The sequence below is a fragment of the Anomalospiza imberbis genome, chromosome Z (assembly GCF_031753505.1).
Source record: "Anomalospiza imberbis isolate Cuckoo-Finch-1a 21T00152 chromosome Z, ASM3175350v1, whole genome shotgun sequence".
Lineage (NCBI taxonomy): Eukaryota > Metazoa > Chordata > Aves > Passeriformes > Viduidae > Anomalospiza > Anomalospiza imberbis.
The window spans coordinates 25,516,706-25,534,419 of record NC_089721.1 but is presented as its reverse complement, the minus strand read 5'-3'; the positions used below and the strand labels follow the sequence as shown (position 1 = coordinate 25,534,419).

The window sequence follows — 17,714 nt, the reverse complement described above, 5'->3', positions numbered from 1 at the left end:
CTGGTTTGTTGGAAGGCTGTTAAACTGTTCTGAAAAGTTTATTAACAGCTCTTTCTGAGCCAGTGCAGTAGAATTAACGGCCTTTTTTTGTCTCTCAGTCTGCTGTTCCTGAGGAGCTAACTTTTCCAACACCATTAAGTAACTGGGCTGTATTATTCATTCCTTGCCTTCTTTCTGCATTAAAGTCCATTTTGGAACTAGTCTATTTTTAATTTGATTTCATGGATGGTGTTAAGTGACCTTAGAAAACCTTCCGCTCCTGGAGTATACAATCATTTCAAATGTTTGAAAATTGCCCCAAAACATCTGTTGTGCTCACATGTCAACTGGCATCGTGTTGTTGGATTCTTCTCATGGAAGTTTCTAAACCGACTTTAAAATTGTCAAAGTGATTAAAAGTTTTGGATGCAGATGTTTGCAAATGCAATTTGAACTCAGGATCAGCTCTTGCAGGCTGTCTGTTTTGCAATATAGGGAGCCAGTCAGCAATTGTAATGAAATTTACCAGTAGGTGCAAAATACACTTTCATGGATCCTGTAACCAAGCCCTTTTTATAGGTCAGTTTTGCTTACCTATTGCTATACCAGTGTGTAGATACTCAGTACTTTTCAGGAAAGCTTGAATAGGAAAATAACTTGCTATTTTTCTTGTGGATGTATTTTCTAATTCTCTTATCTGAGATAGTGAAATAAGCGAAGTACTTAAAAATTACCTCTTACCAAAATTTAAAACAATGCAATAACATAAGATAGCTGTAAGAGTCAAAGTAGTGGGCAATTTTTCTTTTGGTCTTTTTGATATTAAACTGCTGATCTATGAAACATAGGTAACTGTATGGCAAGACCAGAATCCTGAGGGCAGCTTTGCTTCTCCTTTTAAACATGCTGATGCAATTTAAACTGCATGCCTTACAAGATTCTTGCATTCTGGAATCCTTTCTGATATGCCACTGTCAGTCTTTATCCATGGGTAAACAAACATTCACCTGCTATTCATGTGAGTCTATATGCTGATGTGTCCCTTGTTTGTGACCTTTTAAATCTATTCAGTGGGCAATATCTAGAAATCACTATCATCCTCTACTTGGTGAGAAGAGAGATGGAATTCAGGGGGAGGAGTGTTGACTTTGCTCTCAGATTCTGAATTCAAAGTATCTTGTTACAGTGGCATCCAGATGCCCATCTCTAAAAGAAAAATGAAGGAACTGCTGCTAATAATTTGTGTTCTAACAGGATGGGAAAACAGCAGAAGATCTCGCCAGAGCAGAGCAGCATGAACATGTAGCCAGTCTGCTTGCAAGACTTAAAAAGGTTGGGAATACATGAATTTTAAGTGAGGTTTTCATCACAACCATTCTAAAAGCTGTTGCAAAATTCCTTGCTGCAATGCTGTCTTTTTTGTTCTTTTTCCTTTTTATATTTTTAATTTGAAATTATTCCCTCAATTAAAGTAAATATGTACGTATTAAAGAAGCTGGCTAAGCTAGTATGCACCACTGATTTATATCTATGTCTGACAGTGCCTAGCAAAGCATCTAAGGTATTTACTAGAAAACAAGCTATTAAGAATTAGCACATCCCCCAAGATGACTCATTTCCTCACCATCACCATTTCACTTAGATTAGGGTTATGAAGGATAGGGGGTTTGTGCCCCTTACGAAAATGTCAATACCGTATGAAATAGTTGCATAAGTTCTCAATGTCATCTTTTAATTCTGCAGTTTCAGTATATCCAAATGTCTTGCTAACTAGAACAAAAAGATGACCTGGACTTTTTGTAAGGCAGCATGTCTGACACATGTGATACACGTTTATTAGTCAAGCAGCATCACTCATGCTGGGAAGGTTCAGAGCCTACTTGCCTGGAGATAACAGGCAAGAGCTAGACCTATTAAAATAATCCTGTTATCATTACAATGATGAGTCTGTGATTGGAGAAACTGAAATAAATTATAATTTCTATTGCTAAAGGAAGATTGGTGCACATCATGTATTGCCAAGGTAGAAGTAGAATCATGTCCTTTAAGGCCTGCCAGCAAATCTGTACTTCCTAGGATTGTAAACTATATGTGTGTGAAGATGTGAGAAAGTGCAAAGTGCAGACTTCCTTTGCAATGACAGCTTTTGTAAAGTTTGTCATAATATGCTCCATTTTGCATAGCTACATCCCTACACCGAACTCTTACTTGTGTCTGCATGCAGGCAGGTAAATTTGTGATTTATTCATAATGTAAATATGAAAATAATACAAATTGACCCAGAACAAAGGAAGAAGATCAGATAGCTCTCTTTTGAAAGAAATATTAGTAAACTGTAACTCTCTTCTTGATAGTGAAATATACATACCTGAAGGCCTGTCTCTATATATGTGGGGAAAGTGCATTATACTTTGTAACAGAGAATCTGATCAATTGAAATTAACAAATTATATCTAACCACTGAAAATATTCTAATATCTATCTATTTAGTATCATCTAGTGCATAGTATACCTTACACTTATTTGTGGTGCTTGTGAAGTATTTTGCCTCTAATACAGACATGTGAAGAACCTACTATCATACTAGCTCTTGTGGAGGATTCAGTATAAGCTGTAACAGTGCAGTGTTTGCACTGTGACTAATTTACTAAAGATATGCCTGCTGGTGAGAAAAGAACAAACTTGTATGCACTACTGCTTCGGTCAAATTTCTTAGCTCAGTCACTGCATGCTTATAATTCAGGGGGGCCCATCCTACATGTAAATAAGGTGCAAATGCAGAACAGCAGAGCTTGTCAGCTTCAAAGGGGGGAACAAAGAAACGGAAGGGAATCTAGTTCCTTTGCTCTCACATTTTCCTGCTTCCCCCCTGTTTCCTTGAAGTTCACCCAAACATGAGAAGCGCTGAAAAAGGTGATGTAAAGAAAAGAGAAGAAATGCACATTTGAGTTGTTGGATGGTTCAGGTGATAGCTGTCACAGCAAAATTCTTCAGTGCTGCATGTGTATTCCATAAGAGTATGTATATTGGTTAACATTCTGAGACTGATGGGTTAGGAGAATGGGCACTGAAAGAGGCTAGTTTTGACACCTTTGCCCTCTCCATTGGAGGTCAAAATAAATCCATTCAGTGATTTGAGCCTGAAGACATGGGATTTTCATGAAACGTCAAGGCAGCTCTTGAGAGAGAGCATTAATCTCTCCCGTCTGCCTGTCCAGTAACTGATGGCTTGCATGATGAACTACATGAACAACAGTCTGGCAAGAAAGTGTATCTAAACCCCAAGCTGAGTTTGTTGGGAGGCAGAAGTTCCCTGCCACACATTCTCATTTATTCTTTGTGTTGAATTTTAGGATACACACCGGGGGATTTTTATCCAGCAGCTGAGGCACACACAGAATCCACAGCCCCGGATCAAACTGAAGTTGTTTGGATACTCTGGCACTGGGAAAACCACTCTAGTGGAGTCTCTCAAATGTGGCCTGATACGAAGCTTTTTCCGAAGACGTAGGCCTAGGCTCTCCTCCACAAACTCAAGCAGATTCCCCCCATCACCTTTGTCTTCCAAACCTTCAGGTATGGTTTTGAACCATAATGTTTGTATGAGAAAATAGTTTCCTCTTATTTTCTAAGCTCCTAAGAAGAAGCTGTTGGCTGCACTGCAGAAGACAGGACAGCCTAATTATGTAAGAAAAGAAAAAGGGAGAAGGGATTGGCTTCTCTGTGCATAGATTTGTACCTAAAGTATGAGGAAGAGGACCAGTGAGTGTGAAGGATACATGAGTAGTTAAGATTTTTTTTGCTTACATGCTGCATAAGTGAATTTGCACAGCAGAGCACAGGACTTGTAAACACTGCTATTTATTTTTCACAAAAAGTCCTAGGTTGCAAACATCAGTGTCACTACTAGCTTCCTTTCTGCTGAAGGAACTTCAGTAAACACTGCAAAATTGGAACAGTTGCTGGATCTCTATGGGACTTTTAAGTAGCAACAGGTTGCAGAACTGCCTCTGATGCCTTGGGGTGCTTTTCCCTAAGGTACAAGTTTGAATTAGTCCAGTTAGAGGTGTCTAAAATTGTCTTCAAACAAGCAGAAAATGGAAGTTTTCTAAACTGAAGTAAATGTTTACAAATATTAGGGAACAGATTGCTCATGTAGCACCAGCTGGCCTGTGCAAAGTGGGAAGAGCTACAAGGTGTAGAGAAACTAGCTAGGTTTACACTTAAGCCTGTGCCCAGTTTTTGAAGAACCCATGTGGGACAGTGGAAAAACAAGTGTCTGGGTCCCTTTTCTAACACTGGGAGCCTACAAAAGCAAGCTAAACATGTTGAGGAGCTCAAGTTTAAATTGATGTTTAGAAGTGCTCTTATATGGTGTAAGTTTTAGATGAGGCTAGGGTTGCCTTTTTTTAAAAAAAAACTTCGGATAATATTTGCAGGTTTGGATTTTGTTCATGATTTTAAAGTAATATTAGAATAGTGCTAGTAGTAGTCTTCATCTCTACTTTCTCTCTGTTCACCTGAGGAAGATACAGGGCATTCACAAAACAGCTTAATAAGGCAAGACCCATATCACAGAGATTGTTACTGCATTTAGTGTTTACTTAATACAAGGGTCTCACATCTGTGACAATAGAAAAAAGAACTTGATTAAATTAATCAATCGAAAGTTCTTGATTTATTTATCTTAATTTACTGTGTCATACAAAGGGCGATAAATCACTCAAGGAATATCAGTTCCTGGAGGCAGTACAGGAAGGTTTTGATTGAAGTTAGACTTTTTATGTTGGTTAGTAACAGAACCAAAGAAGAGGTGTTATGTGCTCACACCATGATAAAATCAGAAAGACTGCCAGTCACACCGGTAAATCAGCGTAAAAATAAAGGTGAATTTGAAGCCCTTCAAAAAAGAGAGCCCTTCAAAAAAAAGAGCTTACCTAGATATAAAGTCGGAAAGATGGAGTTGTATATATACAAAGCTACTGTGGGGTTATTTTAGCATTTGGAAGTTTGGGTTTTGCTTCTTTCAGTATATGTTCTTTTGGGATGTAATCATTGTATAGCACGTAAATTATATTCTGGGCTGAGTGACATAATCAGATAAATGTTTATGTACTTGGGCACATAAGATGTTTGTTTATGTGTTTGTTTAAATTCTGTAAAAATAAGTGTGTAAATTCACTAAGTATTTTTTTACAAGAGCCAAAAGATTTAAAATATTACCCTAGGAGATCAAACATGAAAGTGTTGTTTGACAGTTAACAGGTAATCTCTTTCTATTGTAAAACATAAATATTAGAATTTGCCAACTGGTGGAGGAAAGACATCTTTATCCACTAGATGGTGCAAGTCAGTTAAAAAGCCCTTTTGTTTCTCATTTGCTCTCTGGGAATCTGAATAAACAAGGAATTTTAAAATTGCTTATTGGTAAAATAATTTTGGTTAAGAGCCTGCTTTTCTTGCTCACCACTTCTGAGACACTTGTTACACAGTGATATCTTTTATCATTACTTACAGTGACAATTTCATGCCAATAATAAATCATGCAATGAAATTGTAGCCCTTGGCTTTAAAAAAAAAAAAAAGGCAGCATATTTTGCAACATAGAACTTTAACTATTCAAACCTTTCATACACATACATTTTAGTCTTCTTTTATGCTTTCAACTCAGAGGTATATCTGCTAATGGACATAAGTGCTTTTTAGGATAATTCTAATATTCTCCTTTTAATCATTCAGAATAAGAATGTAGTTTTGTACACCCACAGCTTCATAGACATCTATTTTCTTTGAAGAACACTTTGGGCTTTTAAATCTGCTTTTGTGGCCTGCATAGTTGTTTTGAAGTGATCTTGTTGTGATTTTCACATGGTTTGCAATCTCATTTCCTTTCCCTGACCCAGTTTCAGTAAGTATTACGAATCTTTATCCTGGTTGTGAAAATGTCAGCGTGAGAAGCCGTAGTATGATGTTTGAGCCAGGCCTGACCAAAGGGGTATTAGAAACTTTCGTATCACCTGCTCATCATTCTCACTTCTCTTCTGATGACCAGTCCACCAAGGCCATTGACATCCAGAATGCCTTCTTGCATGGTAAGAAGAGCCCTGGGCTGGGGTGCCTTAATGCTGTAGAACAGTTAATGCTATTTAACTCATTTTTTTTAAATAAAAATGAGGCGGGGGGAAAGTCTGACTTGGCATAGTAGTGACTGTGTTTGACAATGCAACACTGGTGGGATTTAATTTGCTTAAGAAAGTAAATCTGCCTGAAGTTCTGTAGCTGTTGTAATAATACATTTTAATCACTAATGTCAGATCTTTACAGTATTACTTAGGAATGTTTCTGAGGTGAGTAAGTGGGAGAGTACAAAAGAGAGATTTGGTGTGACAGTAGCAGGTCAGCAAAATGGCTACTAGTATGAATGCTTTTTCATCTATACTATATGGTATCTGGGGATTTTATCAGATTTAGCATGGGACCATTTAGTCCTCACCATTTAAGTATTTCCCCAGCTATGCAAAGGACATACTGTTCTCACTCCATGTCAGGACTGGAACATTTTTGGTGGGCCCTGGAGCCCATCAGTCATTGTGAGGGGAGTTTCTGATTTAATTTCTTTTTTTGCAAGGAAACTGCTCTGCAGTTGAAGCCAGTTAGCAGTAAGAGGGGTCAGTCACAGAAAGTGTCATAAGTACACACATGGCTTTTGGCTCTGAGACCACAAAAACTGTGCTTACACTCCACCAGACATGCTAATTGTCATTTATATCAGTGGTCAGTTCTCTTCTTCATAAGGAAAATGTTTTGCATGCCTTAGCAGCTACAATTTTGAAGCTGAGTTAGTATTGATCAAGAGTTTACCTTGGAAACAGAAATCTGCATATCAATGCATAATTATGAATGCAGTGACAAAGCATTTATCCTAGATGCTGAAGAGTTTGCCAAGTAGCTAAAACTTGTTCTTTGTGTAGGCTAATTTCTTCCTATAGTGTAATTTGAAGCCCAGTCAAATTCTGCAGGGAAACTGAGTTGTGCCATGGACTGCCAGAAGGACTTCGTTTTCTTTCTCCATTCTGTACTCTACAGAACAAAGTGTACACACAGCTGAACTCTGAGTAGCTGTACTCATAACAGCAGGTTGGAGTGTTCTGACTTTTCTCCTTCTAGAAGTTCGAGGCACATCTTGATCACCATTTATGTAATTAGAAGTAGTACAGGTGCAGCAGACATCACCCTAATCACATGGTGCATCTAGGAAGTGCAACATACTAACACTTTTCTCACCCTAAGCTAGAGATGGCAAAAAGAAGCATGGAGCTCTTGGAATCCTTGACGACATGGTGATTCTTCAGCCCTGATTTACCAACACAATGCGAATAGTACAGTTCTGTGAAGCAAAGCAGCTTCTTTTTAGAATGTGCTTCAGTGGTTTTTAAAATCAGCGGTGGCATCTTAAAAAGAATAATTAATAAAAGTATTAAGCATTTTTGAAGTGAACAGGAAAAGAATGGGAGCCATTATTCTTGGTTTTCAAGACAATTACAAGATCTGCTACTGTTGTTCAAGGCAAAGCTTAATTTAATTGCATAAGACTGCATGCATTTAACACTGGTATTTATATGTGGAATCCAGCTAAATGTCCTAGAGAAGGAATGTGAGAGAGGAACAGATTTTGAGGGTCCAACTGCTAAGCCTCTAAAACTGACTGAAACTTGTTACCTTTGTTCATGATTGCATTTTCAGTCTTGTTTTCACACATGCATGCAGTTTATATTTGTGAAAGTTTAAATCAGATTAAATGTTTTGTTTGGATTTCCATGGCCAGAAGATGTTTCATGCTTACTGATGAAGTGTGATCTCTTCACGTTTGTCTGTTTTTCAGGAGTTGGGGATTTCAGCATCTGGGAATTCTCTGGGAATCCTGTGTACTTCTGCTGTTATGATTATTTTGCTGCAAATGATCACACTGCAATTCACATAGTGCTTTTTAGTCTTGAGGAGCCTTATGAAATACAGTTAAACCAAGTGACCTTTTGGCTCAATTTCCTGAAATCATTGGTCCCAGTTGAGGAGCCAATAGGTATGTTCTTGTGCTTGTTAATGAAGTATTAGAGATATAAAGCTTCTTGTATTTCTCTGCAGCTCTGTACATCATCTGTGTTAGGTGTCTTCATCCCCATGTATGCAAACAAACTTTACATTAGGTTTCTTGGCAAAAGGGAGTTTTATCTGTGGAAGAAGCCAGAAGCGTTGCACACATCACTCAGTTCAATTAAAAATGTCACAGAATACAGTGCAATATCTTGTGGCATTGGGATCTACATCTGTACATGGCAGATGACGTTTTATGTCAGATAAGCTATCAAGAGTGTTTTAGAGGGCTGGAACCATTCAAAACCAGGTTTGCTTAAATTCCTCTTATATCTAGCCCCAATACACAATATTTTCAGCATAAATTAGTCTTGTCAGTGACAACAGGACAGAACAGCATTACCCTTCATTATGTGCAACTTTCATGTGTTTAACTAAAGTTCTGTTTGGACTTCAAATGTGGTAACTTTTTGGGGCTGATGCACAGAAATCAGTATTTCTTGTAAATTTCACATATGCTCCAATTTTGCACAGGTTTTAAGTAATTTTATTTGTTTTATATTCAGGCTTACTGAAAGTTACTTGGTGGGCAAACTTAAATAACATTTTTCTTAAAAGGTCTGGTAGTCCAGGTGTATATACTGTAACTTATAACTTGTTTTTGTTTGTAGCTGAGTACTGGTCTGCAGACTGTGACAGTTTCTTGGACTAACCAAGCTCTGACACGTGTCTTGGTTCTATGATCTGAAAGATTATTCCAGCTGGTGGATCTAACTCAGCACTAAAGGACATTTGTAGCAATGCTAGGGATTCACCAGACAAATGTATTAAATACTTAACATTATGCAAAGGGTTATTTTCTTGCTCTTTCTATATGCATTATCTCAGCCAGACAATGAGCCAAGGCCAACCCTTGGTTTTCAGTTCAAGCTTCTGCATTTTTTTATTTGCTGGTTTAGATCAAATCACAATGTAAATAATATCAGCATTTGGATCTAACCAACAATAAATTACCTGTGAAAGTTAAAGCTCAGAAATTTTCAAAAAAGGTGATAAAGCTACAAATACAGTTAATTTGCAACTGCTGAAAGCTTTTCACTGCTCATCAGTCTCAGTTTATTTTTTCTTCTTGCTCATCTGATTATCAGCATTTTTTAGATACTTCACTTAAATCTGTGTTTATACTAATCAGCTTAGTCTGGGTACCCATCCATCTCTGTACCCATCTTCAAAATCTCTCAAATAATATCTAGTAACTGATGTGTGCAGAAAAGTTAAAACTCTTGGAATTACTTACCATTTTTTTGTCTAAATCCTTACTGTTAATCAAAAAGAAAAATAAAAAGAAGATAATTACAAAATACTTGCCTGGAAGTGCTATGCAGAGATTTGGGGAAATGTGTCTTTTTGTGAATTAATCAATATTATGTAGCTCTTAGTTGATGAGAACCGAGCAGTGATGTATGCATAATTCTCCCATGTGACCATTTTTAAGGCTAAAAGAGCATGACTGGGTGTACTGTCTCTTTTAAAAATAGTTTAATGATGTCTTCTCTTTTCTGGAATATGAGTTTAAGAAAAGATTGAAAACTCTGTGTTCTGTACTGTCACCTCATTCATGCCATTTGTATCTTTCTTTCTTTCTCATTCTTTTTCATGGCTTCTGCCAGGCTTTCCTACTTAACTCTCACCTAAGTGAGAGGTCATTGTTTGTGTAAGTACTGTAAAATAGCATTCATATCAACATATGAATGTTGTAGACATTTTGTGTTCTTACAGTTCTCTATTCTGCACTTGTAATATTAAGGACTATGCAAAGATTATGCAAAGCTCTTTCAAGAAGCTGCTATTTCTATTTTTTTTTCCCCTCACGCTGTCATAGTTTGTAGTTAGTAGGTATATCATTAGTGCTAATGATTACTGTTTTTTGTTAAACCAATAAAGTAACACAATATAAATGTATCTGGTGTTATTCAAATTGTCTAGCTATTAAATTTGGGCCTTATTTACCTGGTCCTATAAGCAGAGCATCAGCAGTTACACTGTTAATGGCTGTGCTTAGAGTTGGTAAATAATTACAAAAGTGGTTGGTATGAAGAATGTAAAATGTATTTCTGCTTTTCTGGGTCAGTATCAGCCATCTCCATAGGCGTGCCTTATAGTGAGGGAGTCCTCTTGTTTCTCTTCTAGCATTTGGTGGGAAGCTGAAAAGTCCCCTGCATGTTGTTTTAGTTGCCACGCATGCTGACATAGTGAATCTGCCTCGGCCTGTTGGGGGAGAGTTCTGGTATGACAAAGACATCTCTTTGTTGAAAGAAATCAGGAACAGGTAAGTGGGAAATATATTTATACGTAGTGTTTAAACATGCTAATTGGAAAGAAAAATATGAATAGGTAAACGGTTATTATATAGCTTATATGATATTATGATATTTTGAGTATGTTCAGGAAGCATATGTTCTGCTAAAATTGAAACATATACCAATATTACAGTGAGTAAGCTGCCCTGAGTGAGCTAAAGTGAGCCAAGTGGTGTCAAAATTAATTGTGGTATAGGCAGTCTCACCCTGTAAACACTAGGCTACATCCAAGGACCCATTCCAACTTTTTGTCTAACATCTTGGTTCTCAGGTTTTGCACCAGTCTCAGAAAAGTACGTCATTTGCAGCTAAAAATTTTGGATGCAAAAGAGGAAACTTTACCAGAGAACTACCCTTAGATCTTTACTGATTTAGGATAGCTATGAAAAAAACTTAAATGAGGCATGGAAGTAGTCCCCACACAGTATGCAAAAAGCTGGACATTGTGGAGTCACACAGGTGACAAGGTCATCCAAGAGGTACATAGAAGTTAGCCAAACTTACAGAATTCCTCAGCAAATGTCTGGAGCACATGCTAATGGTAGATGAAAATGGGGAATTTTCCATAAACATACTCTTGTTTAAAGTAGCAATAACCTTATATTCAGAGAGACTGGATGTGAGATATCATCCATACCTTTGAGTATGGACACTTGTCTGGACTGTACAAGAAACAGATGCAGGAATTCCAGCATAAAGGGGGTGGGGGGGGGGGGCCGGGAGGGGGGGGCATTATCTTAATCAATTGAACTAAACCAATAGAAAAATACCTGTGTGTCATCTTTGGTGCTGGGGTCCTTTTAAATGCAAATCTCTCTAGAGCTAGGCGAAGAGGTTTGTGTGGTTTGAATGGCAGAACAAAAGTGGAAAGAGAGCTGTCAAGGGCAATGCCTACTGAACTATTTAAAGTGAGAAGAAAGCAAGCAACAGACATTAAGACCTTAAATAAATTCCTGTAATCTCTTCTCTAGTAAAATGTTTTGGTTTGTAATTACAGGTCATGTGATGCAGTTACAATTTTCTTATACATATTCACTCTTCATCCTGAGAGAAAACAAATTTCTCTCAATATCTCTGCTTATTTTCAAGAAAATTACACAGCAGCCATAGTGTCTGTGCTTATAAAATATCTCAGTATAATCATTACTTAAACTTCATCATTCCTAGAGGAAAAACAACTCTAGTGCAATTCAAGACTGAAGTACAATTGTATTAAGAAATAAACTGGATTTGGGGCTAAGTTAATAACAATTATTTTTGTTTAGATTTGGAAATGATTTGCAAATTTCAGAAAAGTTATTTGTCCTGGATGCTGGAGCATCTGGGTCTAAAGATATGAAGCTTCTCCGAAATCACTTGCAAGAAATAAGAAGCCAGATAATTTCTGTAAGTAGTGTCTAAAAGTCTGGGTTGGATGAGCCAAAATGTGAACGTCTTGTGTAATAATCTACTGTAAATTTCAAACTTACAACAATGAAGCATAGTTGTTCCAATGTTCTAACAGCATACTTGACAGGTCTTGTGATAAACAAAGCCTTGAAATCAAAGATTCAGTCAGCATTTTGAAAATAGTAGCTGTTTCAAGCAGATGACCAAAATACTCACTGTTGAAAGGAAACAGTTTGAGATATCAGTTTAAAGTCATCATTTTGTTTTTTGATTGGCAGTGATTGGATTCCAGCATTGGTCCCCCCTTTTGTTTTTGTTTTTTTTAAACTCAGCATAGTATTATAGAGAAACTGAGAAATATATTATAAATACATTTCAGGAAAATAAGGTTTTTCACTTAAAAACCCACCAGAGTAAAACAGTTTTCTCAACTGCTAGAAAGATAATTCCAAATATGGGTATGTAAACTGAATATGAATATGTAAACTGAATATGTATTAACTTTTGGCTGCATTTTTAAATTGAAAAATATTGCTTGCAGTTGTATCTGTATGTGTAGGTATATGTATATGAGACTAAAGGTAAAGTGTAGCCATGGTTTGATGTTATCACTATGAATCCATGGAGACTTCCATAATAATGGTGACCAAGTCAAATTTTTATAGCCTGTGCTAAATGGATTAATATCATGTTACACACTAACAAGTTTTTTTGCAGCTACTTTTCAAACTTTTTTTTTTTTGTAATTGATTAAAAGTGGATGTATTACTGAGTTAATTCTGTGGGTTGAGGAAAATAATTAGATTCATGCAAAGTTCGGTCTATTTTACATTCCTGATGGTCTCTTGATTGTGTAAGCTTTTCTTCTCTAAGAAAGCTTTACTATAGCTATAGTCACTAGCTTGAAATCTGAAGGGGTTTACTGTGTAAGAAGTGGAGGCTGTGGCTTGAGAATGAGCAAGAAGGCATTGGTGAAGTCTAAGGCAATCAATACATCAAAGTACCATTTTTGCTTCTTATTTAGTACCTTGCTGTCTCACCTTTTGAAGTAAATTGGTCCTGTAAAGATATTGATGAGTACAGATTCTAAATAAATTCTCATCATTTCAGAAATAAGCATTGACTTAGAAATGCCTGACGGCAACTCCTGGTGATATTTGGAAATTTTGCTTATTTCAGTGAAAAACTAGTTTCTGCAATTCACTTTTTAAAGAAAAAGTAGATAGATCTTATGGCAAGTGTATGCCACATGAAAGAGTAAGGGTTCAGCAAAAAGGGAGCTCTTTAGATCTGAATATTCATTATAAATGCATTGGCCTCCATATTAAAAAACATAGCACCACTATTCTCAAGTGGATGTTTTCTGTGCTTTTCTAAGACTTGTCCACCTATGACTCACCTGTGTGAAAAAATAATCTCCACACTGCCTTCCTGGAGAAAAATTAATGGGCCCAACCAGCTGATGTCCTTGCAGCAGTTTGTGTATGATGTACAGGAACATCTTAATCCCTTAGCAAGCGAAAATGACCTACGGCATATTGCACAGCAGTTGCATAGCATAGGAGAAGTAAGTATTATTATGTAAATTCCATCTCTTTATTTGCAAGATATTGGTAGAATATTTCTTTATGAGTTTAAGCAAATGTCTAAAGTTGTTTGGTTTTTTTCTCTTCCTCTTAAGACATCATAAGTAGAGAATGCTTATTAACACTTTCTGTTATCATTATGTCTTGTGGCTTCTATTTTGTTCACGGAATCTCTTTGAGACAGGAAGAATTACAGTTTATTGCTATAGTTGTAAGAATATAAAATACTCAGAAAGGATCACTATATTATCACCTTCAATGAAGTGTTCACTGCATATGAGAGATTTATGTGTGTCCTCTAGAAATTGAGTAGTAGGATAACACCTTTGCATAAACAGCTTGCAGGGCATCACTAGGCTTTCCAGCTCTTGGGCTTTAATCATTTCATACTAGTGGAAAATAACAACAAGATCTTTTTTTTGTTCTGAGTACTTGCCATATATTTAAACTTGTTGTTTTTTTCCTGTGAGCAGTGTTAATCAGATTGTTGGGTCAGTCTGTTAGGAAGGTGAGAATGTGGGCTATCATCTTGTACTTCACAAGATGCAAACAGTAACTTTCATATTTATAAACAGATTAACATTATGCAGAGTGAAACTGTCCAAGATGTTGTGCTTCTGGATCCTCGCTGGCTCTGTTCTAATGTCCTTGGAAAAATCTTGTCAGTGGAGAACCCAAAAGCCCTCCATCACTATAGAGGTCGGTACACCATAGAGGACATCCAGCGTCTGGTGACAGATAGTGACGTGGAAGAACTGATACAGATTTTGGATGCCATGGATATTTGTGCAAGGGACCTCAGCAGTGGAGCAATGGTGGATATTCCTGCTCTCATAAAGACTGATAATCTTCACAGGTCTTGGACAGATGAGGAGGATGAAGTGCTGATCTATGGTGGTGTTAGAATCGTTCCTGTGGAACATCTTACCCCATTTCCTTGTGGAATTTTTCATAAAGTTCAGGTGAATCTCTGCAGGTGGATTCATCAGCAGAGCACAGAGGGAGATGCTGATATACGTCTGTGGGTAAATGGATCAAAGATTATGAATCGTGGAGCCGAGCTTTTAGTGCTGCTGGTCAACCATGGGCAGGGTATAGAGGTTCAAGTTAGAGGACTGGAAACAGAGAAGATCAAGTGCTGTTTACTTCTGGATTCTGTGTGCAGCACCATTGATAACTTAATAGCAACAACCTTACCGGGTCTTCTGACCGGGAAATATTACCTTAGTCCTCAGCAGCTGAGGGAACATCATGAACCAGTAATGGTCTACCAGCCTAGAGACTTCTTCCGTGCACAGAGTCAAAAGGAGACATCACTAACTAACACTATGGGGGGATATAAAGAGAGCTTTAGCAGTATACTGTGTTTTGGGTGTCTTGATGTTTACTCCCAGGGAAGCCTAGGAATGGATATTCATGTTTCTGATCTGAATCTACTTATCAGGAGAAAACTGAGTCGACTTTTGGATCCACCTGATCCATTGGGCAAAGACTGGTGCCTTCTTGCCATGAACCTGGGCCTCCCTGACCTTGTTGCAAAGTATAATACAAATAATGGAACACAAAATTACTTTCTCTTAAGCCCAGTTCATGCCCTTCTGCAGGAATGGAGTAATGCACCTGACAGCACTGTAGGCATACTAATGTCTAAGCTGAGGGAATTAGGTCGCAGAGATGCAGCAGATTTCTTACTGAAAGCATCTTCTGTATTCAAAATTAATTTAGATGCTAATGGTCAAGAGGCTTATGCCTCCAGCTGCAACAGTGGCACATCTTACAACTCAATTAGTTCTGTAGTGTCACGGTAAGAGGAGGTGTTTTGCATGGACATCCTTTCAAAGAGCAGAAAAGATAAAAAGATACAGTATAAAAGTTACAGTGCATACTAATTTATGAGCTTTTGCATCAGAGGATCCTTCTCTGGCACCACCTTTTTTGTGCATAAACTTTCTACTAACTGTAGTTGTTGCTCTTTATTAAAAAGACTGGTGTACTTCTGGTGGTTTAAAACTATTTCTGATTGAGAATGTGCTGCTTAATACTACCATTTCAACTGGAAAGTCTTAACTTTTGGATTATGTACTGCAACTGTTATATATAATTCTCCCCATAAAAGGTAGGGGGAGATGAATAGCACATAGTACCTTATATGTCTGTTTCTTACATTCCTTTTTTTTTTTTTTCCTTTTCACTGTGTCCTCTGCTTAACATCTTTTTTTATATTTGTAAGGAGAGAAATCCACCATTTGTGGTCAATCTGACCAAACTTAAGTGCATCGTTTTTAGCTGAAAAAGTGAGTGCCTTTTGCAGGAGGGAGGGTGCAGTTGATTTGAATGACCCTGCTGGAGTTACAAGAACATGCTACCTCTGTTTCACTTAAATTGTCTGCATGCTTATCATTGCAAGTGGTGCTTGCCTGTTAATTTTTCCTGCACTTCTAAGTCATTGGTGATGACTCACGCAGAGCATTCTTGTGCCAGTACTATAGGTATAGGTGTGATACCTAATCAACTTCAATTACAGTCAAATCATAATGTGAAAATCTCTTAAACTTGCCAATTATTATGCTTTGTTATTTCCATGCACCTCAGGTAAAAGTTCATATCATTATAATAGAGTTAAAAAAATACAAGTGTTGGATACTGCAGAATAATATTGTCTAGCTGTCAGTTGTAATTTGTGTATAACAAAGGTTTTCTACTATTAGATCCTGCATTACTTACTTCCTGTACTTGAAAACTTTGATGGGGATAAAAAAAAAAGGAAGCAAGGTTTCTTGCAGTGACAACTTTTAAATTGATATGAGGGAATAAGACCCATTCTCTGTTCTAAAAAAGCATGTAATTTTCATGGTGCATATGTGTTTGTTTATATATATTGTATGTATATACATTAAGACTATTTTTTCCTTAATCTTACATTGTAGTAAATTTTAAAGGATTTTTCTACAAATAAACTGTTGCTTGTTGCATCCTTGTTGATCACATTCTCTTGCTGAAGGGTATCAAAACTTCTCTTTTCTTTGCAGTCAGAATTGAAGAGAGACAATGCCTGCCTTCTGAAGTTCTTGGAACCTCCCCCTTCAGGGGAATTTCTTAGTATGCTGCAGGAGTATTTACTGGGTTTTTTTAATTGCAGAGGTGGTCCCTGTACAGCAGAGGGATCTGCATTCATTTTAACAAGTGGCAAGCCAAAGCTTACATAGCTTTTCCTTTGCGGTTTTTCATAATGGAAAACAAAACAGCAAATGTGAGTCTGTCTTCAAGAATTCTCCAGATAATGCTGTGCTGCAGAGAGAGAGGACACTGCATTGGAACTTGTGCTGCAATACCTTTATTTACATGATTTACATTAAATATTCCCTCATCACACAAGGTGCTGCTTATTTAAAATCTCATCATTACTCCCTGACAGCTGCACTGTCTTGGTATGGCACACTCTGCAAGCAGCTTTGCACAATGCCTCTGCCCTATGTATGCTGCAAAGGATTTAAGCAAGATCTTCCTAAAATGCTAGTTGCTGGTTCCCCCTGCCTTTCTTTCCCTATTTTACCCTTGCTTAATTCAATCTTTCCCAGGTCCCAGCTATTGCTGGGCTCCATAGTTAACCATTCCTTTAAAGTCCAGTCCTCAATAGGAAGTATGGTTTATGAGCAGTCCTACCCTGAGCTGTCTGACAAACTGCATTCAGCATCTCCTGCCACTGCTCTAATTGGCCCAGTGCAGAGCCCAGCTCTATGCAGCCTAGATTTACCTCTGTCAATTAATGGCCACTACCATATTTCAGCTTCCAGCTGTGCACATGTTTAGTACTTTTGCCAGACTCTGGTAAGTGGAGGGGACTTTCTCATGTCATAAAACTTCCTAGGTTTCTACCAGAAAAGGTTTCCTCACCTGCCCACCTCCCCAGATGCATTATGCACACTTGAAATGTGTGGTCAGCTTACCAACACTGATTAACTACTCCTTTTGCTTTCTTTTTGTTTTTCCCTTCCCAACAGCATGTTTCTCACAGCAAGTTCCTTGCTTCCATTTACTGTAAAATGCAGACCTGGGAGTATAAATTACTTAGTGGACTCTATGATGAACTTTTGACTAGCAGTCACAGCCTATTGCATCATTTACAGTTTTCATGGTAATAGGCTCAGGAAAGTGAATCACAGTCACAAGTATAGCTTTGGATTCCTTTCTTATAAATCCTGTGCTACTGATCAAAAAAATAAAAAATTTGTTTCCTAAATGACAATTTGGGGGTAAAAAAAAAAGGCTAGCCAAATGTTACAAGTGAGCGTCCCTTATGTTGCTTCAC

At 37.5% G+C, this 17,714-nt stretch overlaps 1 protein-coding gene and 1 long non-coding RNA gene across 4 annotated transcripts in view; one reads left to right on the top strand and one right to left on the bottom strand.

The window, feature by feature from the left end:
• DAPK1 (death associated protein kinase 1) overlaps positions 1–16,377 on the top strand; it is an 85,503-nt gene extending 69,126 nt beyond the window's left edge. For all 3 annotated transcript variants that reach the window (XM_068175805.1, XM_068175804.1, XM_068175806.1), the window contains 8 exons: positions 1,234–1,311; positions 3,333–3,555; positions 5,883–6,071; positions 7,862–8,059; positions 10,261–10,399; positions 11,696–11,816; positions 13,198–13,386; positions 13,981–16,377. In XM_068175805.1, coding sequence (XP_068031906.1) covers positions 1,234–1,311; positions 3,333–3,555; positions 5,883–6,071; positions 7,862–8,059; positions 10,261–10,399; positions 11,696–11,816; positions 13,198–13,386; positions 13,981–15,213 — 2,370 coding nt within the window. In that variant the 3' untranslated portion in view covers positions 15,214–16,377. The remainder of the gene's footprint in view (positions 1–1,233; positions 1,312–3,332; positions 3,556–5,882; positions 6,072–7,861; positions 8,060–10,260; positions 10,400–11,695; positions 11,817–13,197; positions 13,387–13,980) is intronic.
• Positions 14,704–17,623, bottom strand: LOC137464452 (uncharacterized). Its single transcript, XR_010994240.1, has 2 exons — positions 17,353–17,623; positions 14,704–16,693 (listed from the first exon to the last, which is right to left on the bottom strand). It is a non-coding gene; the product is annotated as an uncharacterized lncRNA (long non-coding RNA).
• Between the last annotated feature and the right edge of the window lie 91 nt (positions 17,624–17,714).